Source organism: Xenopus tropicalis, chromosome 1, assembly GCF_000004195.4.
Source record: "Xenopus tropicalis strain Nigerian chromosome 1, UCB_Xtro_10.0, whole genome shotgun sequence".
In the NCBI taxonomy this organism is placed as follows: domain Eukaryota; kingdom Metazoa; phylum Chordata; class Amphibia; order Anura; family Pipidae; genus Xenopus; species Xenopus tropicalis.
Genome location: NC_030677.2, coordinates 56,556,648 through 56,573,750, shown reverse-complemented (window position 1 = coordinate 56,573,750; position 17,103 = coordinate 56,556,648). Strand labels below are relative to the sequence as shown.

The 17,103-nt window shown below is 42.4% G+C and overlaps 2 protein-coding genes and 3 non-coding genes across 5 annotated transcripts in view; 4 read left to right on the top strand and 1 right to left on the bottom strand.

The window, feature by feature from the left end:
* Positions 1-999, bottom strand: part of lrba (LPS-responsive vesicle trafficking, beach and anchor containing) — a 341,818-nt gene extending 340,819 nt beyond the window's left edge. Inside the window, exon 1 of the mRNA XM_002933499.5 lies at positions 560-999. Within this exon, the coding sequence (XP_002933545.3) occupies positions 560-760 (201 nt within the window). The 5' untranslated portion in view covers positions 761-999. The remainder of the gene's footprint in view (positions 1-559) is intronic.
* Positions 1,000-10,028: 9,029 nt separating this feature from the next.
* On the top strand, positions 10,029-16,435 carry rps3a (ribosomal protein S3A). The gene is made up of 6 exons (NM_001008074.1): positions 10,029-10,097; positions 11,667-11,770; positions 12,189-12,376; positions 14,577-14,785; positions 15,295-15,404; positions 16,263-16,435. The coding sequence occupies exons 1-6, from the start codon at positions 10,036-10,038 to the stop codon at positions 16,382-16,384; spliced, it is 795 nt and encodes a 264-aa protein (NP_001008075.1). The 5' UTR covers positions 10,029-10,035; the 3' UTR covers positions 16,385-16,435.
* Positions 11,985-12,054, top strand: LOC116408568. The gene has a single exon (XR_004221050.1). It is a non-coding gene; the product is annotated as a small nucleolar RNA SNORD73 (small nucleolar RNA).
* LOC116408569 lies at positions 14,842-14,913 on the top strand. The gene has a single exon (XR_004221051.1). It is a non-coding gene; the product is annotated as a small nucleolar RNA SNORD73 (small nucleolar RNA).
* On the top strand, positions 16,116-16,185 carry LOC116408484. Its single transcript, XR_004220987.1, has one exon. It is a non-coding gene; the product is annotated as a small nucleolar RNA SNORD73 (small nucleolar RNA).
* Positions 16,436-17,103: the final 668 nt, after the last annotated feature.

Here is a 17,103-nt window from a genome sequence, read left to right as displayed (position 1 = left end):
TAGTAACAGAAAGCTGAGAAAGAAGGTTAAACATGTTTAACTGTTAAAGGCAGAATATTTCAAACTGTTTAGAAACATTGCCTGGTTTAAAAGTAGATATGGTTCGGCAAATCACTTGATAATATCTCCTTTCTGAGCATCAAGAAGTCCACTCTCTTGTTCTACAGACTCAGCAGCAGGAAGTGTGCTGTGCAGAGGAAAATGGCCTCAGCCTTGAAGAAAGCCCTATGTCATATATGTTGAGTTTTGACAAACCTCCAACGTGTAAACCTGTACTATGTATCCGTCACTGTTGCAACTACCTTTTCCATATAAAGCAACTTGTATGTTAGGGTTAGACTAATGTAAAGCATAATAGAAAACTGAAATGTGGTTTGCTGTGTACTACAACTCCCAGCACCCACAGAAGTTCAGGAAGTCATGGGCGTTGGAAGTCGCAGATGAGCAGAAGCAGCAAGAGTCGCCAGCCTCAAGTCAATGAATTAAAAAGCTGCACAGAGGTAAGTGGATTCTGGCTATTGAAGGTGACTTAAGTCATTGGAAATAGACTCACACTTACCAAATTGAACACGGTGTCTACCAAGTCCCTGGTGCTGACTTCTCCGACCTCCAGCAGCCCGCTCAGCACCGCAAACTTCATGCGGATCCCTCTAATAGGTACGCTCGGTCCTAATGCCAGCGCCCCTCCTGGGTCAGGGCCCTCCGCCTTAGCGCTCTTCTCTTCACCTGTTGGGTGCACCTGCTTCTCCTGAGCGGCCATGGCTAGGGTGCAGGCGCACACAGGGCCCGCTGCGTCTCTGAGAACTACAGTCAAAGCTCAGGCAGGCACAGATACACCGACAACAAGAGACAGACTGAAAATAAAAAAAACCCGAAACCGTGGCCGGTAGGGCTATTGCGCGCCTAGAATCCTTCCTCCTGTCAGGTGCGCCGGGACCATACCCCAGCACACTTACAGCAGCGTCCCTAGGAAGTGGCAGCTGGCACCGCCTACCACAATTATCCATTGGTCCCCTGTTGGCCCTTTCTAGTTCGCTATTGGTTTCTGCTGCCGGGACTGCTACCCTTATTGTCCCGCCTCTTTTTGCCCTTCTTGCTTCCTGGTTGGCCACTGCCATTTAAGCTGTTCTCAGGCTTTAGCTGCTTGCAGGTACGATATGAGCTGCAGTGACGTCAAGGAGGCAGAGAGCTGGGCGAGAGGGGCGCTGGTACTCACCTGGTTGACTTGGCGCTGTACTATTAGTTGCCTCACGAATGGGTTATGAAAGAGATTCGTCAAAATTGTTTTGAGATGTAGTTAAAGCGGCGAAACGCTAACCTCTTCCCGGAGCTGGCTCTATGGGTTTGAACAAGGCTGCATACTGACATATTGGGTTATGAATGTGCAACGGGCAATGTAACTCCTCGGAATGGGTTTTATGATTATTGATTTATGGTATAATGCAAACGGGTTCCCTCAGATTACAGCCGACAGTGTAGAAGATATGTGTGACAGTGTACATAAGAACAATTTAGCGTCAGTGGCAGGAGAAGGGAGAAGAGGACATATGGCAGCAAGCAGGGGAGCAGATGCAGGGCTGTCATAAGAAATCACATAGCGGGCCTGAACTGGCATTCAGTGGATTCTGGCAAATGCCAGAGGGGTTCCTGCAAGATGCAATAGGCAGTGTCAGTGTTTAGCGGGCTGGTGGGGGTCTCACTGGTCCTCTGTGTATGTTAAATTCCAGGGCCTAATTTTTTAATAGATTAGAATGAGATCCCCCCAAAAAATCTAAATAACATGACTGACAGTACAGGTAAACCTACAGGGTTAGGTCAACCTACTCATCACTATACTATGGGCAGTGTTGGACTGGCCCACCAGAATACCAAAAATCCCAGTGGGCCCTCCTGTTCCTGACAATTTGGCCTGCTTCTTGGTCATTCCCAATTTCTGAATGGGAACAAAGAGGAGAAATAGATGGAAGAATAGATGCTAGCATGTAAATCAAAGAGACTAGGAGGATAAAGAGGTTGAGTGAGGAAAGGAGGAAAAATATTTTGGGGAGCTGGCCTATGGTCTAAAGTTTTGTGGTGGGCCCCTGGGGTCCCAGACTGACCCTGACTGGGATTTAGGCTGACAGAATGCCCTGCAGTGGGTGGCATTCCTGACTAGCCAACAGCCCCTCTTACCTTCTCCACCATGGCCTTGCTCCAGTTTTATGACGACTAAAACTGTTTGCTGAGGTGGGCTAGTCAGACAGGGGTATTTAAATTATCGCAGTTGGGTGAGGAGGGATTAGGGATCAAATATTTTTTTAGACCTGCACATCACTTATGCAGGCCCAGACTGGCAATCTGTAGATTCTGGCAAATGCCAGAGAGGCTGCTATAAGATACCATAGACCAGTGCTGTCCAACTTCTTTGGTACAAAGGCCAGGAATTTTTCTGGCCTAACAGGTTCGCGGGCTGATAATGGAAGCCAGTTTTGACCATTCCCCTTTTTTTTAAACTGCACTCACTTCAAACCACACCCATGTTTTCTCAAGAGCTTTTAGGATCATACCCACATTAATGGTGGTAGTGCAGCAAAACCCCAAATGGTTGGTACTCACTGTAGGGATATAACCCTTCATTCATATGTGAAAGATGTTTATTATGTCATATTAAGATATGCCCTTAAATTCATATCCCCTGTGAATAGCACAGCAACCTGTGCTATCCACAAGCCTGAATTTGAGGTGTAAACAGTGCAGGGGGGCAGTTAATCTTAGTTTTAAAGCTTACACAAATGTAAGCAGTCACAGCAGCCAGACAGATGGGGGGCACGGAGGGGGGGGGGAAACGATAGACAATAACTATTTAGTAGACTGGTGGGGGGCTGTTTGGGACTTTGTGTACTTGGAATATAAGGGCCCATTTTAAATCCCAATACAGACCTGCATTTATTTTATCCATTCTGACCACTAACAATGTTCATCCGCAGTCCATTCTCCAAATAGCCCCACTCAAAGTGTTCCCTCTAAACTTTTGGTTGCCAAACTTATGGTACTGCCAATACAGAGCCCTCCTGTAGGCTAGTAGTCAACATAGGGTCTACCAAATAGCCAATTACAGCCCTTATTTGGCATCACCCAGGATGTTTTTTATGCTTCTGTTGCTCCCCAATTCTTTTTACATCTCAATGTTGCTCACATGTCGAAAAGTTGAGGACCCCCACTTCACAGCAAATAGGGCTGTTCTAGGCACAGCTGAAAGCTCTAACTATTTCATCTTCTAATGAATACATTTTATTAGGTAAATGGCACTGAACACACAGAACTGACAAATGGAAACAAAGGACTTCATAGTTCAAGATGTATGTGAAATTAAAAAGAGGGTTAGTTCAATTACAGCATTACCATGGCTACAAATAAAGTGTATTCAGCTCATAATCAAATCACAATATATAATAAATGTAAATAAATGCGCAGCGTTGGCTCCAGTAGAAAGCATCTGTCTCTATTGTTTTCTGTAAAGATACAAATTCTTCATGGTGATTTAAGTAGAGTTGAAAGGTGTTAGACAAATACTGGCGTTTCTGTCTTCTAGACTGTAAGTCTCTAGACAAGCATGCAAGTGCCTAAAGAATAGTGTATGTTGGATAGCATCTTTAGATCCAGAAACTCATCATTCAAATCATATATCCATTTTTTCAGCAATTTGTCAACCAAAACAAGCTATAGTAATGTGTCCTTAGAGGTTTAAAAGGACATTATCACTTTTAACTATCAAATTTCTATTTATTAATTTTCTTTATACTATTTGAGTGATTTTATGAATTTAGATTTTTATTAACCTAACCCATTATAAATATAAATAGTTGTAAAAAGATTCTGTGACTTATGCAGGGAAAACTAACGAGATAGCTCTCAGCTAGAATTCTTGGAAAATGGCATTGATGCAAAGGCATCAGACATCAGTGAAAGTAGCCATCTCCACTTCTAGAAAAATTAAAAAGACACTTAAATATATTCCCTCCATAGCCTTCTTAGGGTCAGAATCTTAAGTTGTGTTTGGGTGAAGTTATCCTTTAATTGATATATATTATATGCTGAAAGTTATGTATTTTTGGGAATGGCCTGTTTTTACTTCATATATATTTGTTATGCTAATAGTTATAATAAATGTTCCACCTGGACAGCATTTAACCTGGCTGATACAAATGATGGTAAATTGAAATGTTATTTATAGGGAACACAGCAAAAAGTATTGGAAAGATGTTATTTTTTGTACAAAAATTGGAAGCACTGGAAGGGCCTAGATGAGTTCTTGAACAATCAGAATATCCAAGGCTATTGTGATACTAATATCTACAGTTAGTACTAGTGGTTGTATTTATAGTTTATGTATGTGAGTGTATAGATTGGTAGGTGTGGGTTAGGTGTGCTGGGTTTACTTGGATGGGTTGAACTTGATGGACACTGGTCTTTTTTCAACCCTATGTAACTATGTAACTATATGTAACAGTCAAGTAGTTGACAGAGCCCTGAGCTCCATAAATTAGGGACATTGGAAGTACCCAGGGGACAATGGTAGATGTGGCACAATTTTTGATTTAGGTTTCAAAGCCTGTGTGCAATATGTAGGGCTGAATGAGTTCCCTGCTAAACATGTATACATAGAATATTTTAGCAAGTTACACAGTGGTAAGAAGTTTATCTTTGTACACATTTTTGTTAAAGTGTCATTGTCTAACCACTTTTGTGATCTGGCAGCCTTTCTTGATCCCTTTTATAGAGGCCCATCTTGATCAAGGTTTGGTACCAAGAGTAAATTGCTACATCCAGCCGTGTACATCTGTGTCTCAGTCCAAATGCCAAGTAAAACCTGTTTTGTAATGGCTACATTCTTCTACAAGGACAGAACACCAGTGCAGGGGCACAGGCAGTGCTAGGGATGTAGAAATTACTCTTGGTCCAGATCCCCTATAAAGTGGTTCAGGTAAGGTTGGCAGACCACTTATTCTCACAAAAGTATTTAGATACTGGACATTTTTAAGAACAAATACTTTATTTAACAGGTTTTACCAGTGCTGGGTCAGTTTGTTAACCCTTAAATAGCACCTGTCACCCTGAAATTGTTTTCCCCCACCAGAGGTGCGGGTTAATACAGCCTGCAATTCAGGTTGAGGAAAAAAATAGCCCCCACCAGTACAAGGCCACTGGGAGGGAGCTCCCATTGCGGATGACCATGTTGTGAAGCAGGCGTGCACATAATGAGTGAGTCTCCCCGCTTGCTCATTTTGCATGTCTCTGACGTAGGCAAGGTGGAGGTGCCTTACAAGCTTATGTCACACATAATAAGCCAGTTATGGATTATGCATGTGTGCGTGTTCCCCAACAAGAACACCCACACTGGGTGGGGGTAAACATTTTCAGGGTGACTGAAAAGAGTGTTAGCCTGCTATGGAAAATATACCTTTACTGCTCATGCCTATGCCAGCAGCTTTAGAAGCATGGCCACTGGGTGCCCATATGGGAAAACAAATATTTAAAAGAAAGCACTGTATGTACCCTGGCAAGCTCAATTTGATTTGTTGCATGCTGGGCTAGGCAGGCAGGCAGAACAGGTCCCTGAAGTGCAGAAAATCTTGCGGTTCTAGTTCATGTAATTTTTTCTTTTAAATATTCTCTTACCCTGCTTTAAAGTCAAGAAGAAGAAGTCATGCCCATGTGAAATCCTTATGTTATAGACATAAGGCCTCTTGCAAAATTGTGTTGTATGAGAGTTCACTTGGATCTGAAAACTCATTGCATCCAATGACTAAAACAAAAACTAAAAAGAAAAATGTTCTGAAAGAATACCAACAAATCATGTATATACTTGAGTGACCTATTAAAAAAACCTTACAAAATTGGCATATACATATCACTAATTACTGCACATTTACCAGCGCTGTATTTTGGTCTGGTGGCGCTCTGGGCATCTGACCGCAGCACACTCACCTTCAAGCCCCAATGTTATACACACATACGTGATGTCACTTCCTAACACACGTGTGCAATGGAACTCCACTGGATTTAGCAGGCAAGTATTCAGTAGCAAGTGCAACTACTGGAAAGTTATATGTATTAATTTATATTTACCTATATTAATTTATAGTACCTATAATGAAGGTGTCAGTGTAGGCAATATCGGCATTTGTTATAAATGGACCCTCTTGGTGATTAATAGCAGTGTAGTAAAAAAAATCAAAGGACAGACAGCTACTGCTTTTAATAGCAATTATTATTTTACAAATAACTTTAAAGGGGTGGTTCACCTTTACATAAAGGAAGCTATTTTAGCAGACTAGTTCATTTTAATAAAATATGTAATGTATCTCTTTAAGAAAATGTCTACAGTTTTAAAAAAATTACCAGGATTCAGTGAAGGTACCGGGGAGGGGGTCACCGACCCCTTTCTGCACTGTGTCAGCGTGTTCAAGCTCTGTGTAACATTGAGTACTGGCAGTAGGAGCTTCTAAAGTTGCAGCGCATGTCTCTCGTCTGATTGGCTGCTCAAGTTACAGGCAAGTTACATGATCTGGTGCTGCTGTGGGGGGGGAAGTGCCCATGTGACTCACACTGCAGACAGAAGAAACGCTCCTCCTCCCTGAAAAGTTTTTCTGAATTCTCAGTGTGATCTAAAGCTATTAAAGTAAGTTTTCAACAGCTTATTTAGACACATAAATACAAAGGGGCTGATTTACTAACCCATGAATCCGAATTGGAAAAATTCCGATTGGAAAACGAACATTTTGCGACTTTTTCGTATTTTTTGCAATTTTTTCGTCGCCGTTACGACTTTTCGTAAATTGTCGCGACTTTTTCGTAACCATTACGACTTGCGCAAAAAGTCGCAACTTTTTAGTAGCCATTCCGATTTGCTCGTACCTTGTCGCGACTTTTTCGTATTGAGCGCTCGTAAGCGGCGGGCAAAACTTTCAGACTTAGGGGCACATTTACTAAGACACGAATCTGAACCGAATTGGAAAAATTCCGATTTGAAAACGAACATTTTGCGACTTTTTCGTATTTTTTGCAATTTTGTTCGGCGTCTTTACGACTTTTTCATTACCAATACGATTTGTGCGAAAAAACGCGAGTTTTTCGTAGCCATTCCGAAAGTTGCGCAAAATCTGCCGATTTTTTCGTAGCGTTAAAACTTGCGCAAAAAGTTGCGCCTTTTTCATAGCGTTAAAACTTAAAAGGTGCAACGTTTCGCGCAAGTTTTAACGCTACGAAAAAAGCGCAACTTTTTGCGCAAGTTTTAACGCTACGTAAAATCACCAGATTTTGCGCAATTTTCGGCATGGCTACGAAAAACTCGCGTTTTTTCGCACAAATCGTATTGGTAACGAAAAAGTCGTAAAGACGCCGAAAAAATCGCAAAAAATACGAAAAAGTCGCAAAATACCGATCATTACGAAAAAAACGCAATCGGACACATTCGGCCCGTTCGTGGCTTAGTAAATGTGCCCCTTAGCATGATTTTGGAAGCCTCCCATAGGACTCAATGGCACTCTGCAGCTCCAACCTGGCCCAAGGAAAGTCTCCCATAGGGCTCAATGGCACTCTGCAGCTCCAACCTGGCCCAAGGAAAGTCTCCCATAGGGCTCAATAGCACTCTGCAGCTCCAACCCGGCCCAAGGAAAGTCTCCCATAGGGCTCAATGGCACTCTGCAGCTCCAACCTGGCCCAAGGAAAGTCTCCCATAGGGCTCAATGGCACTCTGCAGCTCCAACCTGGCCCAAGGAAAGTCTCCCATAGGGCTCAATGGCACTCTGCAGCTCCAACCCGGCCCAAGGAAAGTCTCCCATAGGGCTCAATGGCACTCTGCAGCTCCAACCCGGCCCAAGGAAAGTCTCCCATAGGACTCAATAGCACTCTGCAGCTCCAACCTGGCCCAAGAAAAGTCACCATACTGAAGCTTGAATGAATCCGAAACTTTCGTACTCCGCGCGAAAGCTGCGAAAAAGTCGCGACTTTTGGCGCAAGTCGTAGCGCTACAAAAAAGTCGTAATGGCTACGAAAAAGTTGCGTCAATTTCCGAAAAAATCGCAAAATACCGATCATTACGAAAAAAATGCATTCGGACGCCTTCAGACCATTCATGGATTAGTAAATCTGCCCCAAAGTCTTTGCATGGCACATATTATACCCAGGGGAACATAATCTATCATTTTTTGGGTAGCACTGAGAAAAGGTGGACAACCCCTTTAAAATCATTGAAAAACAATGTATATAAGTTGTTCAGAATTACATTTGCTATCATTACATAAAATGTATATCCAGTCTAACGTAAACATAATTTTAACTAGCTTTGCAATATACGTGAGTTACAAAAATATGCAGCCTTTTCATGCTTTATAATGTAATAATATGGTTTAGAACAGTTACTTAAAGGAACAGTAACACCAAAAAATGAAAGAGCTTTAAAGTAATAAAAATGTAATGCACTGTTGCCTTGCACTGGTAAAACTGGTGTGTTTGCTACAGTAACACTACTATAACTTATATAAATAAGCTGCTGTGTAGCCACGGGAGCAGCCATTCAAGCTGGAAAAAAGGAGAAAAGGCACAGGTTACATAGAAGATAACAGATAAGCTCTGTAGAATACAATAGTGTTTTATCTGCTATGTGCCTGTGCCTTTTCTCCTTTGAATGGCTGCCTCCATGGCTACATAGCAGCTTATTTATATAAATTATAGTAGGCTTTCTGAAGTAAACACACAACTTTTACCAGTGCAGGGCAGCAGCACATTATATTTTAGTTACTTTTATACACATTCATTTTTTGGTGTTACTGTTCCTTTAAACCTAGCCCCCGTGTTCTCCTGCTGATATGGCTAACTACTTTGAGGCTACATCCTCCAAACCCCACAATCCCTTGCATACGTGATGTCAATAAGGAACATTGCATTGCAATACATTGTGGGATATGTAGTTCCTGCATGCTGTCTGTAAACTGTGGAGAAGTTAGTACAATAGTAACAATGTGTTAGTCTATTTTGCACAGAGTCGGACTGGCCCACCGTTGTACTAGGAGAAAGCCCAGTGGACCCTGGTCCCAGGGTCGGACTGGGCCGCCAGGACACTGGGAAAAAGCTTGGTGGGTCCCGGCGGCCCAGACCCAATCCCTGCAGGGTACTATACTGAAACGCAGGTCTCCCTGCTGCCTCCCCTGTCGCACTGACCATAAGTTTAATTTAGGCCTGCTCGGGGGAGGTGGTCGAATGGGTGGGGGGCCTGCAGGGGGGGTTTGAAAGGCTGCAGAAAGGGCCATTGGGGGGTGCAGGGGTGCCCAAGGCAGAAGCCTTGCCCGGTCCTGTTGATTGCCACCTGCCCGAGCACCCCGGCAGGTTACATAGTGGCGTACTATGGGGGCAGGAATGCTGATGGGTTTTTTTGGGGGGGGGGCCTTAGTTGTGGGCCCTACCTCCCCAGTTTTGCAGCCACAGCTGGATTTCAGCATGTCAAACATGTATTTATACTTTTTTTAAAGGAACAGATTACAGTGATAGGTATATTAGGGGTTTCTGTGTTGTATGTTGTTTGGGGCTCTTTAACAAATTGTGGTGTCTAAGCCAGAGTTCCACTTTAAATAAATTTTTTGCAGGGGTGTAAGCCCAATAATCCTCCATGCTTATACATTTTTCAGCTGCCATGCTTCTCTGAGATATTACACTTTCTGCTGGCGTCTATGTAGAATACAGTTCTACTCCAAGCAAAAATGCATTCAAGAATAAAAAAAGTTCACTGCTACATTAAATACTGGATATTCCCCTTAATGTTTGAGAACTAAAGTTGGACCTTTAGCAAAAACAAACACAGTACGACGCCACACCACCATAGCCAACCACAACATGCAGCTGGAACAGCATTAGCGAAGGAGCCTTATAGCGCAGTTCCGCCGTTGGCCGCTAGATGTCCTCGTTCTTCTCGGACACTGCACGTCTCGCTGGTATCCAGCGGCTCTGAAATCTCGCGTGTTGGGCCTGCGCTTCCTCTTTCTCTCCCAGCTCTGCAAGATGGCAGTCGGCAAGAACAAGAGGCTGACTAAAGGTGGCAAGAAGGGTGCCAAAAAGAAGATGTGAGTAGCAATAGTGCGCGGAGATGGAATGTGTCACTGTTGTGCTCTATCCTTACAATTGTCATACTTTGTTGGGTGCCGGATGGCAGGGATTCAGGGCGGATAGTGGTGAGGGGGTATGCCGGCTTGGCGAGTAGCCGGGGCGGCCTGGCTGGTTTATGGTTGTTACTGTTTGTAGCATTCTGTCTCTCGTCTGAGAGTATGAATAGTTATAGCCCCTAGCCAGGTATTCATGTACGCCAATGTGTCGGCTTCCTGTTTAATGTGCACTCCGTGTTGGAACCCGCTGTCCTCTAAGTGCCGACTGTGTGAGAGTGTTGGGAAGGAGCTTGTTGGCGGCGCATGTGTTTGACGGGACACTACCACTGGGCTGCATTTTGGGGGGGGGGGGGGGGGGTGCCACTGGGCTGCATTTTGTGGGGGGGGGGTGCCACTGGGCTGCATTTTGTGGGGGGGGTGCCACTGGGCTGCATTTTGTGTGGGGGGGTGCCACTGGGCTGCATTTTGTGGGGGGGGGTGCCACTGGGCTGCATTTTGTGTGGGGGGGGGTGCCACTGGGCTGCATTTTGTGGGGGGGTGCCACTGGGCTGCATTTTGTGGGGGGGGGGGGGTGCCACTGGGCTGCATTTTGTGGGGGGGGGTGCCACTGGGCTGCATTTTGTGTGTGGGGGGGGGGTGCCACTGGGCTGCATTTTGTGGGGGGTGCCACTGGGCTGCATTTTGTGGGGGGGGGTGCCACTGGGCTGCATTTTGTGGGGGGGGTGCCACTGGGCTGCATTTTGTGGGGGGGGGTGCCACTGGGCTGCATTTTGTATGGGGGGGGGTGCCACTGGGCTGCATTTTGTGGGGGGGGTGCCACTGGGCTGCATTTTGTGGGGGGGGGTGCCACTGGGCTGCATTTTGTGGGGGGGGGTGCCACTGGGCTGCATTTTGTGGGGGGGGGGTGCCACTGGGCTGCATTTTGTGGGGGGGGTGCCACTGGGCTGCATTTTGTGGGGGGGTGCCACTGGGCTGCATTTTGTGGGGAGGGGGGGTGCCACTGGGCTGCATTGGGGTCATACCGGGCTTTGAGGCCTGCTTCTTCCTGCTTTAGTTGGGATCCGCAGAGCAGTTTTGGCACAACATGGAGATTGTGATATCCACTTCTAATTGCTCTTACACAGGCTGAGTTACTTGAGCTATTCGCCTCTGTCTGACTTGGCTCTCTATAAACTATAAGCTGTCAACTGGGTGCGTGTGTGGTACAAATATTAAGGGTATTCTATGATGGGCAGCTATAGGGCTTCTTCCTGTCACATTTGTTGGCTTCTGTGGAGCTCTCGGGAGAGGCAGCTGAGACGCTGGCAGTGCCATGTGCACAGTTCTGTTAAACATATAATCCACAAACCATGTCTCCTTAATTGTTGTGTATGGTGCTGCTAATGGGGTTTGACAGGACCAATGACTTTTTCTGCTTTAATCTTAGTATGTTTTGCTTGGGTTTGCTAATTGTCAAGTTTAAACTGAGAAGCTTCTACATAACTGATCCTCAAGATTTAACACTATAACTAATGCAATACTTTCTTATAGTGTGGACCCCTTCTCCAAAAAAGACTGGTATGATGTCAAGGCACCAGCAATGTTCAATATCCGCAACCTTGGAAAGACTCTTGTCACCAGAACGCAAGGAACAAGTAAGTAGAATTATACACAGCCCTTTGCAGCCTTAGAAATATTATAGGAGGGACTGGTGTGTTATCTGTACCTGAAATCTGCATCCAGTGTATATTTTGTCCCTCTTTATTGTATTGTAACAGTACTTGTACCTTTATATGTCCCAGTATTTTGTAGGGAATGGCTTTCTAATTTTATTGGTTGGGTGGGAGTTAAAACCTTTATGAGCTCTGGAATGAATGATGACAAAATGTTTCGGTCCCAAATGATTTCTATGATTACTCTTTGAGATCGTTCTGACATTCCACCACTCTTTATTTACTGATGTAAATCAAGTAATTTTTTTTTTTTTTTAAGCATTTGTTGCACTTTTTTATTCTATGGTATTATCCAGATCTAATGCATTCACAAAGCTTTCTCCTACCCATTTTAAAATAGAAATTGCCTCTGATGGGCTGAAGGGTCGCGTCTTTGAAGTAAGCTTGGCTGATCTGCAAAATGACGAAGTGGCTTTCCGTAAATTCAAGCTTATCACAGAAGACGTTCAGGGCAAGAACTGCCTGACCAACTTCCATGGCATGGATCTCACTCGTGATAAGATGTGCTCCATGGTCAAGAAATGGCAGGTAAGCTAAGCAATTAAAAAACTGACCTAAAATATTAATGATGTTACTGTAGGAGCAGCAGATACAAATATAGGCAACCTCTTGGTGCTCAGGCTCTGGATGTGCTTTCTGTTTAAAATGGCAATTTAGAAGTCACTGCACTCTGGCAATCATGCTTTGATTTGTGTATAAACTCTTGTCCAGGCGCTTCATCCCTCTAAGAAGTCACTTTAGTCATCTTTTGTATCTACTCATTGGAGAGTTATTGTAAAATGTCCAAACACCTTTTCTGCAAAAGCCATATGTGACTCTTAATATTGGTTATTAAGAAACAGTAAGTTTTGTTGTAACTTTACCTAAAAATGCCCTCAAGCTAGTCAGAGGGTGAACATATACCTGGCTTGCTTAAAGTTGAAAAAAAGAAAAAAAACCTAAAAGTTTGATATAAACCTTTTTTGCTGTAATTATATAACTGGCTGCCTGTTATTCCACTGGTCCTGTTTACCAAGCGGGAATTAAGTTTAAAGTCTCGGCGGTAGATGTGGTTTTTAGGCTGACTTACAGGTGAGTGTTGCAGTGGATCAGCTCCCCTGGGTTACCTGCTATAAACCACGTAACTTGCAGCTTGAAGGTAGGACTTTCACATTTTGCTCTACTAGGGGCTGTGCTGGACCTCTGTAACTTGTTGCGTATTGGGCAGCTAGACTGAATCAAGCTCAGTTATTGTTTATGAATGCAACACCTTTCAGTGATACCAACTAAAGCAAAGGGGTTGAGGGTAATTCACCATCCCTCACCGGTTTCATTTTTACAATTAGTACACCAGAAAGAGAATTAAAAATGCTTTTGATATGTGAGCTGCCACTGCATGCTGTTGAATGAGTTTACTAAATATACCAGCAAGAACTGAATTGTGCTTTTCAAATACAGAATAGTAATAATTGGTATGTAATTGAAATATATATATATATATATATATATATATATTTTTTTTTTTTTTTTTCCCTTTGGTGTTTGGTCCTTTAAAATAAGAGTTTAATTGCACAATCAGCTCCACCTTTGGGGTGTTTGCTAACAATGTGTCCTGCTGGCTCTGGAGAACTAAGGGAACTTCACAGAGCATTTTTCCATAGGCATTTGAATGTGAATCTATTGAACATAACATATATTTTAATGCAGGTGTATTTTGAGAGTACAACATGCAGTCCAAAACACAAGTAGATGTATGAAAATGCTGCTTTCTCTGTGTTTAGGGGTACAACCAGGCAAACCCTTAGCTCATGTGTTTAGGTGTGTTCAAACCTGCACCTCCAGTGTTCTGACACTAAGGGGTATATTTATCATGCTGTGTAAAAAGTGGAGTGAAGCATTACCAGAAATGTTGCCCAGGGCAACCAATCAGCAATTAGATTTCAACAGTTAGAAAATCAAAGCAAAGCATCTGATTGGCTGCTATAAACAACCTCACCGGTGATGTTTTACTCCACTTTTTACACAGCATGATAAATATACCCCTTGGAGTACAGTCTCCAGCATGCTTCAAGTTTTGCTAATATTTGGTAGCCGAGCACCATTTAAAAAGACAAACACAGAAGATTGTCTCCTTTAACATTTTTCTTAGCTGGTGGTCTGACTATGCAGATCTACAGATAAACACATGAAACCAGTGTCCATGTGCTTCACTCTATGGGACAGTTGCTCTCTCAAAATCATTGTCAGTTCCATTCATTCTTGAGGTTTATTTACTTGTTTGTACATAGATAAAATAGAATGTTTGAACTGTGCTAAGATTAAAATCAAATAGTTTAATATCCTTCTCAAAATGGATTATTTTTATAAAAAATGTATAAATGCAGCAAGTATGGTTAGAATTGGTGTATTTTCTTGAAAACTGACACTTTATGTAACGTAAGGGCTTCCATTATTGTCTGCCTGGAAAATTCAGTAGGACTCTTTATTGTATAGTTTGCCTTTTTAATAATTTTGGACCTTCCAAAGTGCCTGTAATGTTCCTTTGATGCACTTCTTCCTGTTTTAATAAGCAGCAAATAATTTACTTTGCCAGTACATGCAGCAGTTGCTTTCTAGTTATTTCTGGAATTACTTTTTCCAAACTCACCTGATGTGAAAATTTACATTGAGTGCTGAGGTGAAATATACGCTTAAGTTCTTTAAGAATGGGTTAAATGCCTTGAGATCTGACTTGCTTAACTCTTTTCAGACCATGATTGAAGCACATGTTGATGTGAAGACCACAGATGGCTACTTGCTCCGCCTGTTCTGTGTTGGATTCACTAAAAAGCGCAACAATCAAATCAGAAAGACTTCCTATGCTCAACACCAGCAGGTCCGTCAAATTCGCAAGAAGATGATGGAAATTATGACCCGTGAAGTGCAAACAAACGACCTTAAAGAGGTTGTTAATAAACTGTAAGTTTCCACGAAGTGTGTATATATCCTGTGAGTTTTATGGTTTGGCTTCTGGGAATGAATGATGACAATATGTTTCGGTCCCAAATGATCATCTGTGATTATTGCTTTGAGATCGTTCTGACTTTCCTTTGTCAAACCAAGTTATTTTTGAAAACCTGAGTTCATCATGCGTAGGCCAGCACTTTTGTCCCAGTGGATGGATACTGCATGTGGGGCCACACAGTATGGCTACCTTTTTAATCTGTTTGGACTGACAGCCTGAATGATTGAAACGACAGAGGTCGAGAGAGAGCTGCGGCTCCTCTTCATTTCTGATGCAGCATACACTGGCAGATATGGTGCCTCGGCAGATAATTTTAAGTTACAATTGATTTTATTGATGTATGGCCAACTTTAGATTGGCAAACTTGATATACCATTTTTATAACACATTTTTCAGGGTAATACAGATTATTTGCAACTTTTTAAAGACTTGGAACAATCCTTTTTATTTTCTCATGTTTTAGGATTCCAGACAGCATAGGCAAAGATATTGAAAAGGCCTGCCAGTCAATTTATCCTCTCCACGATGTTTATGTCCGTAAAGTGAAGATGCTGAAGAAGCCAAAGTTTGAGCGTAAGCTAATTTTCAACTTTAAATCTATCATGAGATTGCTGTCTTATGGCAACACTTCGTGAAATTCTCACTTTAAAGTTATTTAGGGAATATTGTTCTAATTAGTTGTAACTCTGTGTTCATAGTTTAGGATCGAGGATTACTCTGAGCATTAATTTAATGAATGTGTTGAACAGCAGATTTGAATAAATATGTATTTAACTGCTGTGGAAACATACTTGTTTCATTGACTTTTCTGTAAAATGTTTACTGGTGGTAAATATGGCCAGAGATGTCATAAGCAGAGGTTTAGCAAAGTGCAATCTGGGATGGAAGTTACATGTACACCTTTACCAAACTTGCTTAAATTCAGGAGTCCGTTTTAAACCAGACCTAAAGGGTAAAGCACACCCCCAACTGAAGTGTGGTCAAGCAGAGATGTGCCCTAAGGTGGCAGAATGACCTCTTATTTCTCCTGATTTTTTTTTATTCAGTTCCAGCTTTGCTGAACATATCTATAAAATCATGTCTTTTACAGAATGTTTGTGCCAAGGTGTATTGTATTGTTACTAAAATGCCCCACTTTATCAGGAATTATATGGTAGAATCCTTTTAGTGTAGAAAATAAGCCTGCAGTCACATGCAGCCTTTCAGATAGCTTAGCTCAGAACATACATTTTTGTTCCATGCTTTTATTTTATGTGTTGATTCACTTTTCTTAACATTTCTGGAAACATGATGACAAACTGTTTCGGTCCCATATGAGTTCTTGTGATTACTGACATGAGATCGTTCTGATGTTCCTTTATTTACATTTACTAGTTCTTTTCCTGTGTATGCATGGCCTTTTTTTTAATATTACATACTTCCCCCCCACAGTGGGCAAACTAATGGAACTTCATGGCGAGGGTGGAGGAGCTGGAAAACCAGCAGGAGACGAGACTGGTGCCAAAGTGGAACGTGCTGATGGGTATGAACCCCCAGTGCAGGAATCGGTCTGAGTTAAAGAATTCTGATTTAAAAACTGTAAAATAAACCTAAAAAAAAAAAAATGGTGGTCCTCTGTGTGCCTTTCTATTACCTGAAAAAAATCTGCTTCTCATAGGGGTGTGCATAGAAATGGTATGTTTAAATGGAACGTTACCTTAATTAACTTGTATGTGCTGACATGGATATTTTTTTTTTTTTTTTTTGGACTTTTTACAAACAAATCAAAACTATTCTGTGGTTGTCATGTTCCTAAAACATCCAGTCTAACAACTGTCTGGTCACTACAGTCAGTGATTTAATACATTTACCATTTCATCCTATTTATAACAAATTCCAATTAAAGTTACTACTTTTAGTTTAACTTAAGGCAAACTAGCCTTTTAACTGCAGTGCTTTTTGTAGCCAAAAGGCCGCTAATGGTGATGATAGCTGTATCAGATTAGGGATGATAGAGTACTGGTCAACTAAAGTCCAGAGCCAACTCTATTTAACTTTGCATGATGTCTCTTACCCAGAGTATCTGTACTATGTTAAGTGTTTTCCAAGAAAACTACCTGCTCAGAACTAGAATGGGCTTTGTACCTGCAACAGCTTCAGCAGGCTTGGCATTTGCATCTACGTAACAGCCTCTTACCAGCAGATTGAAGAATCTATATATAGCTAACTGGCTGCCAGGGTCTAATTCTCCCTAGCAACCAGGCAGTAGTTTGAATCAGAGACAATAATGAAG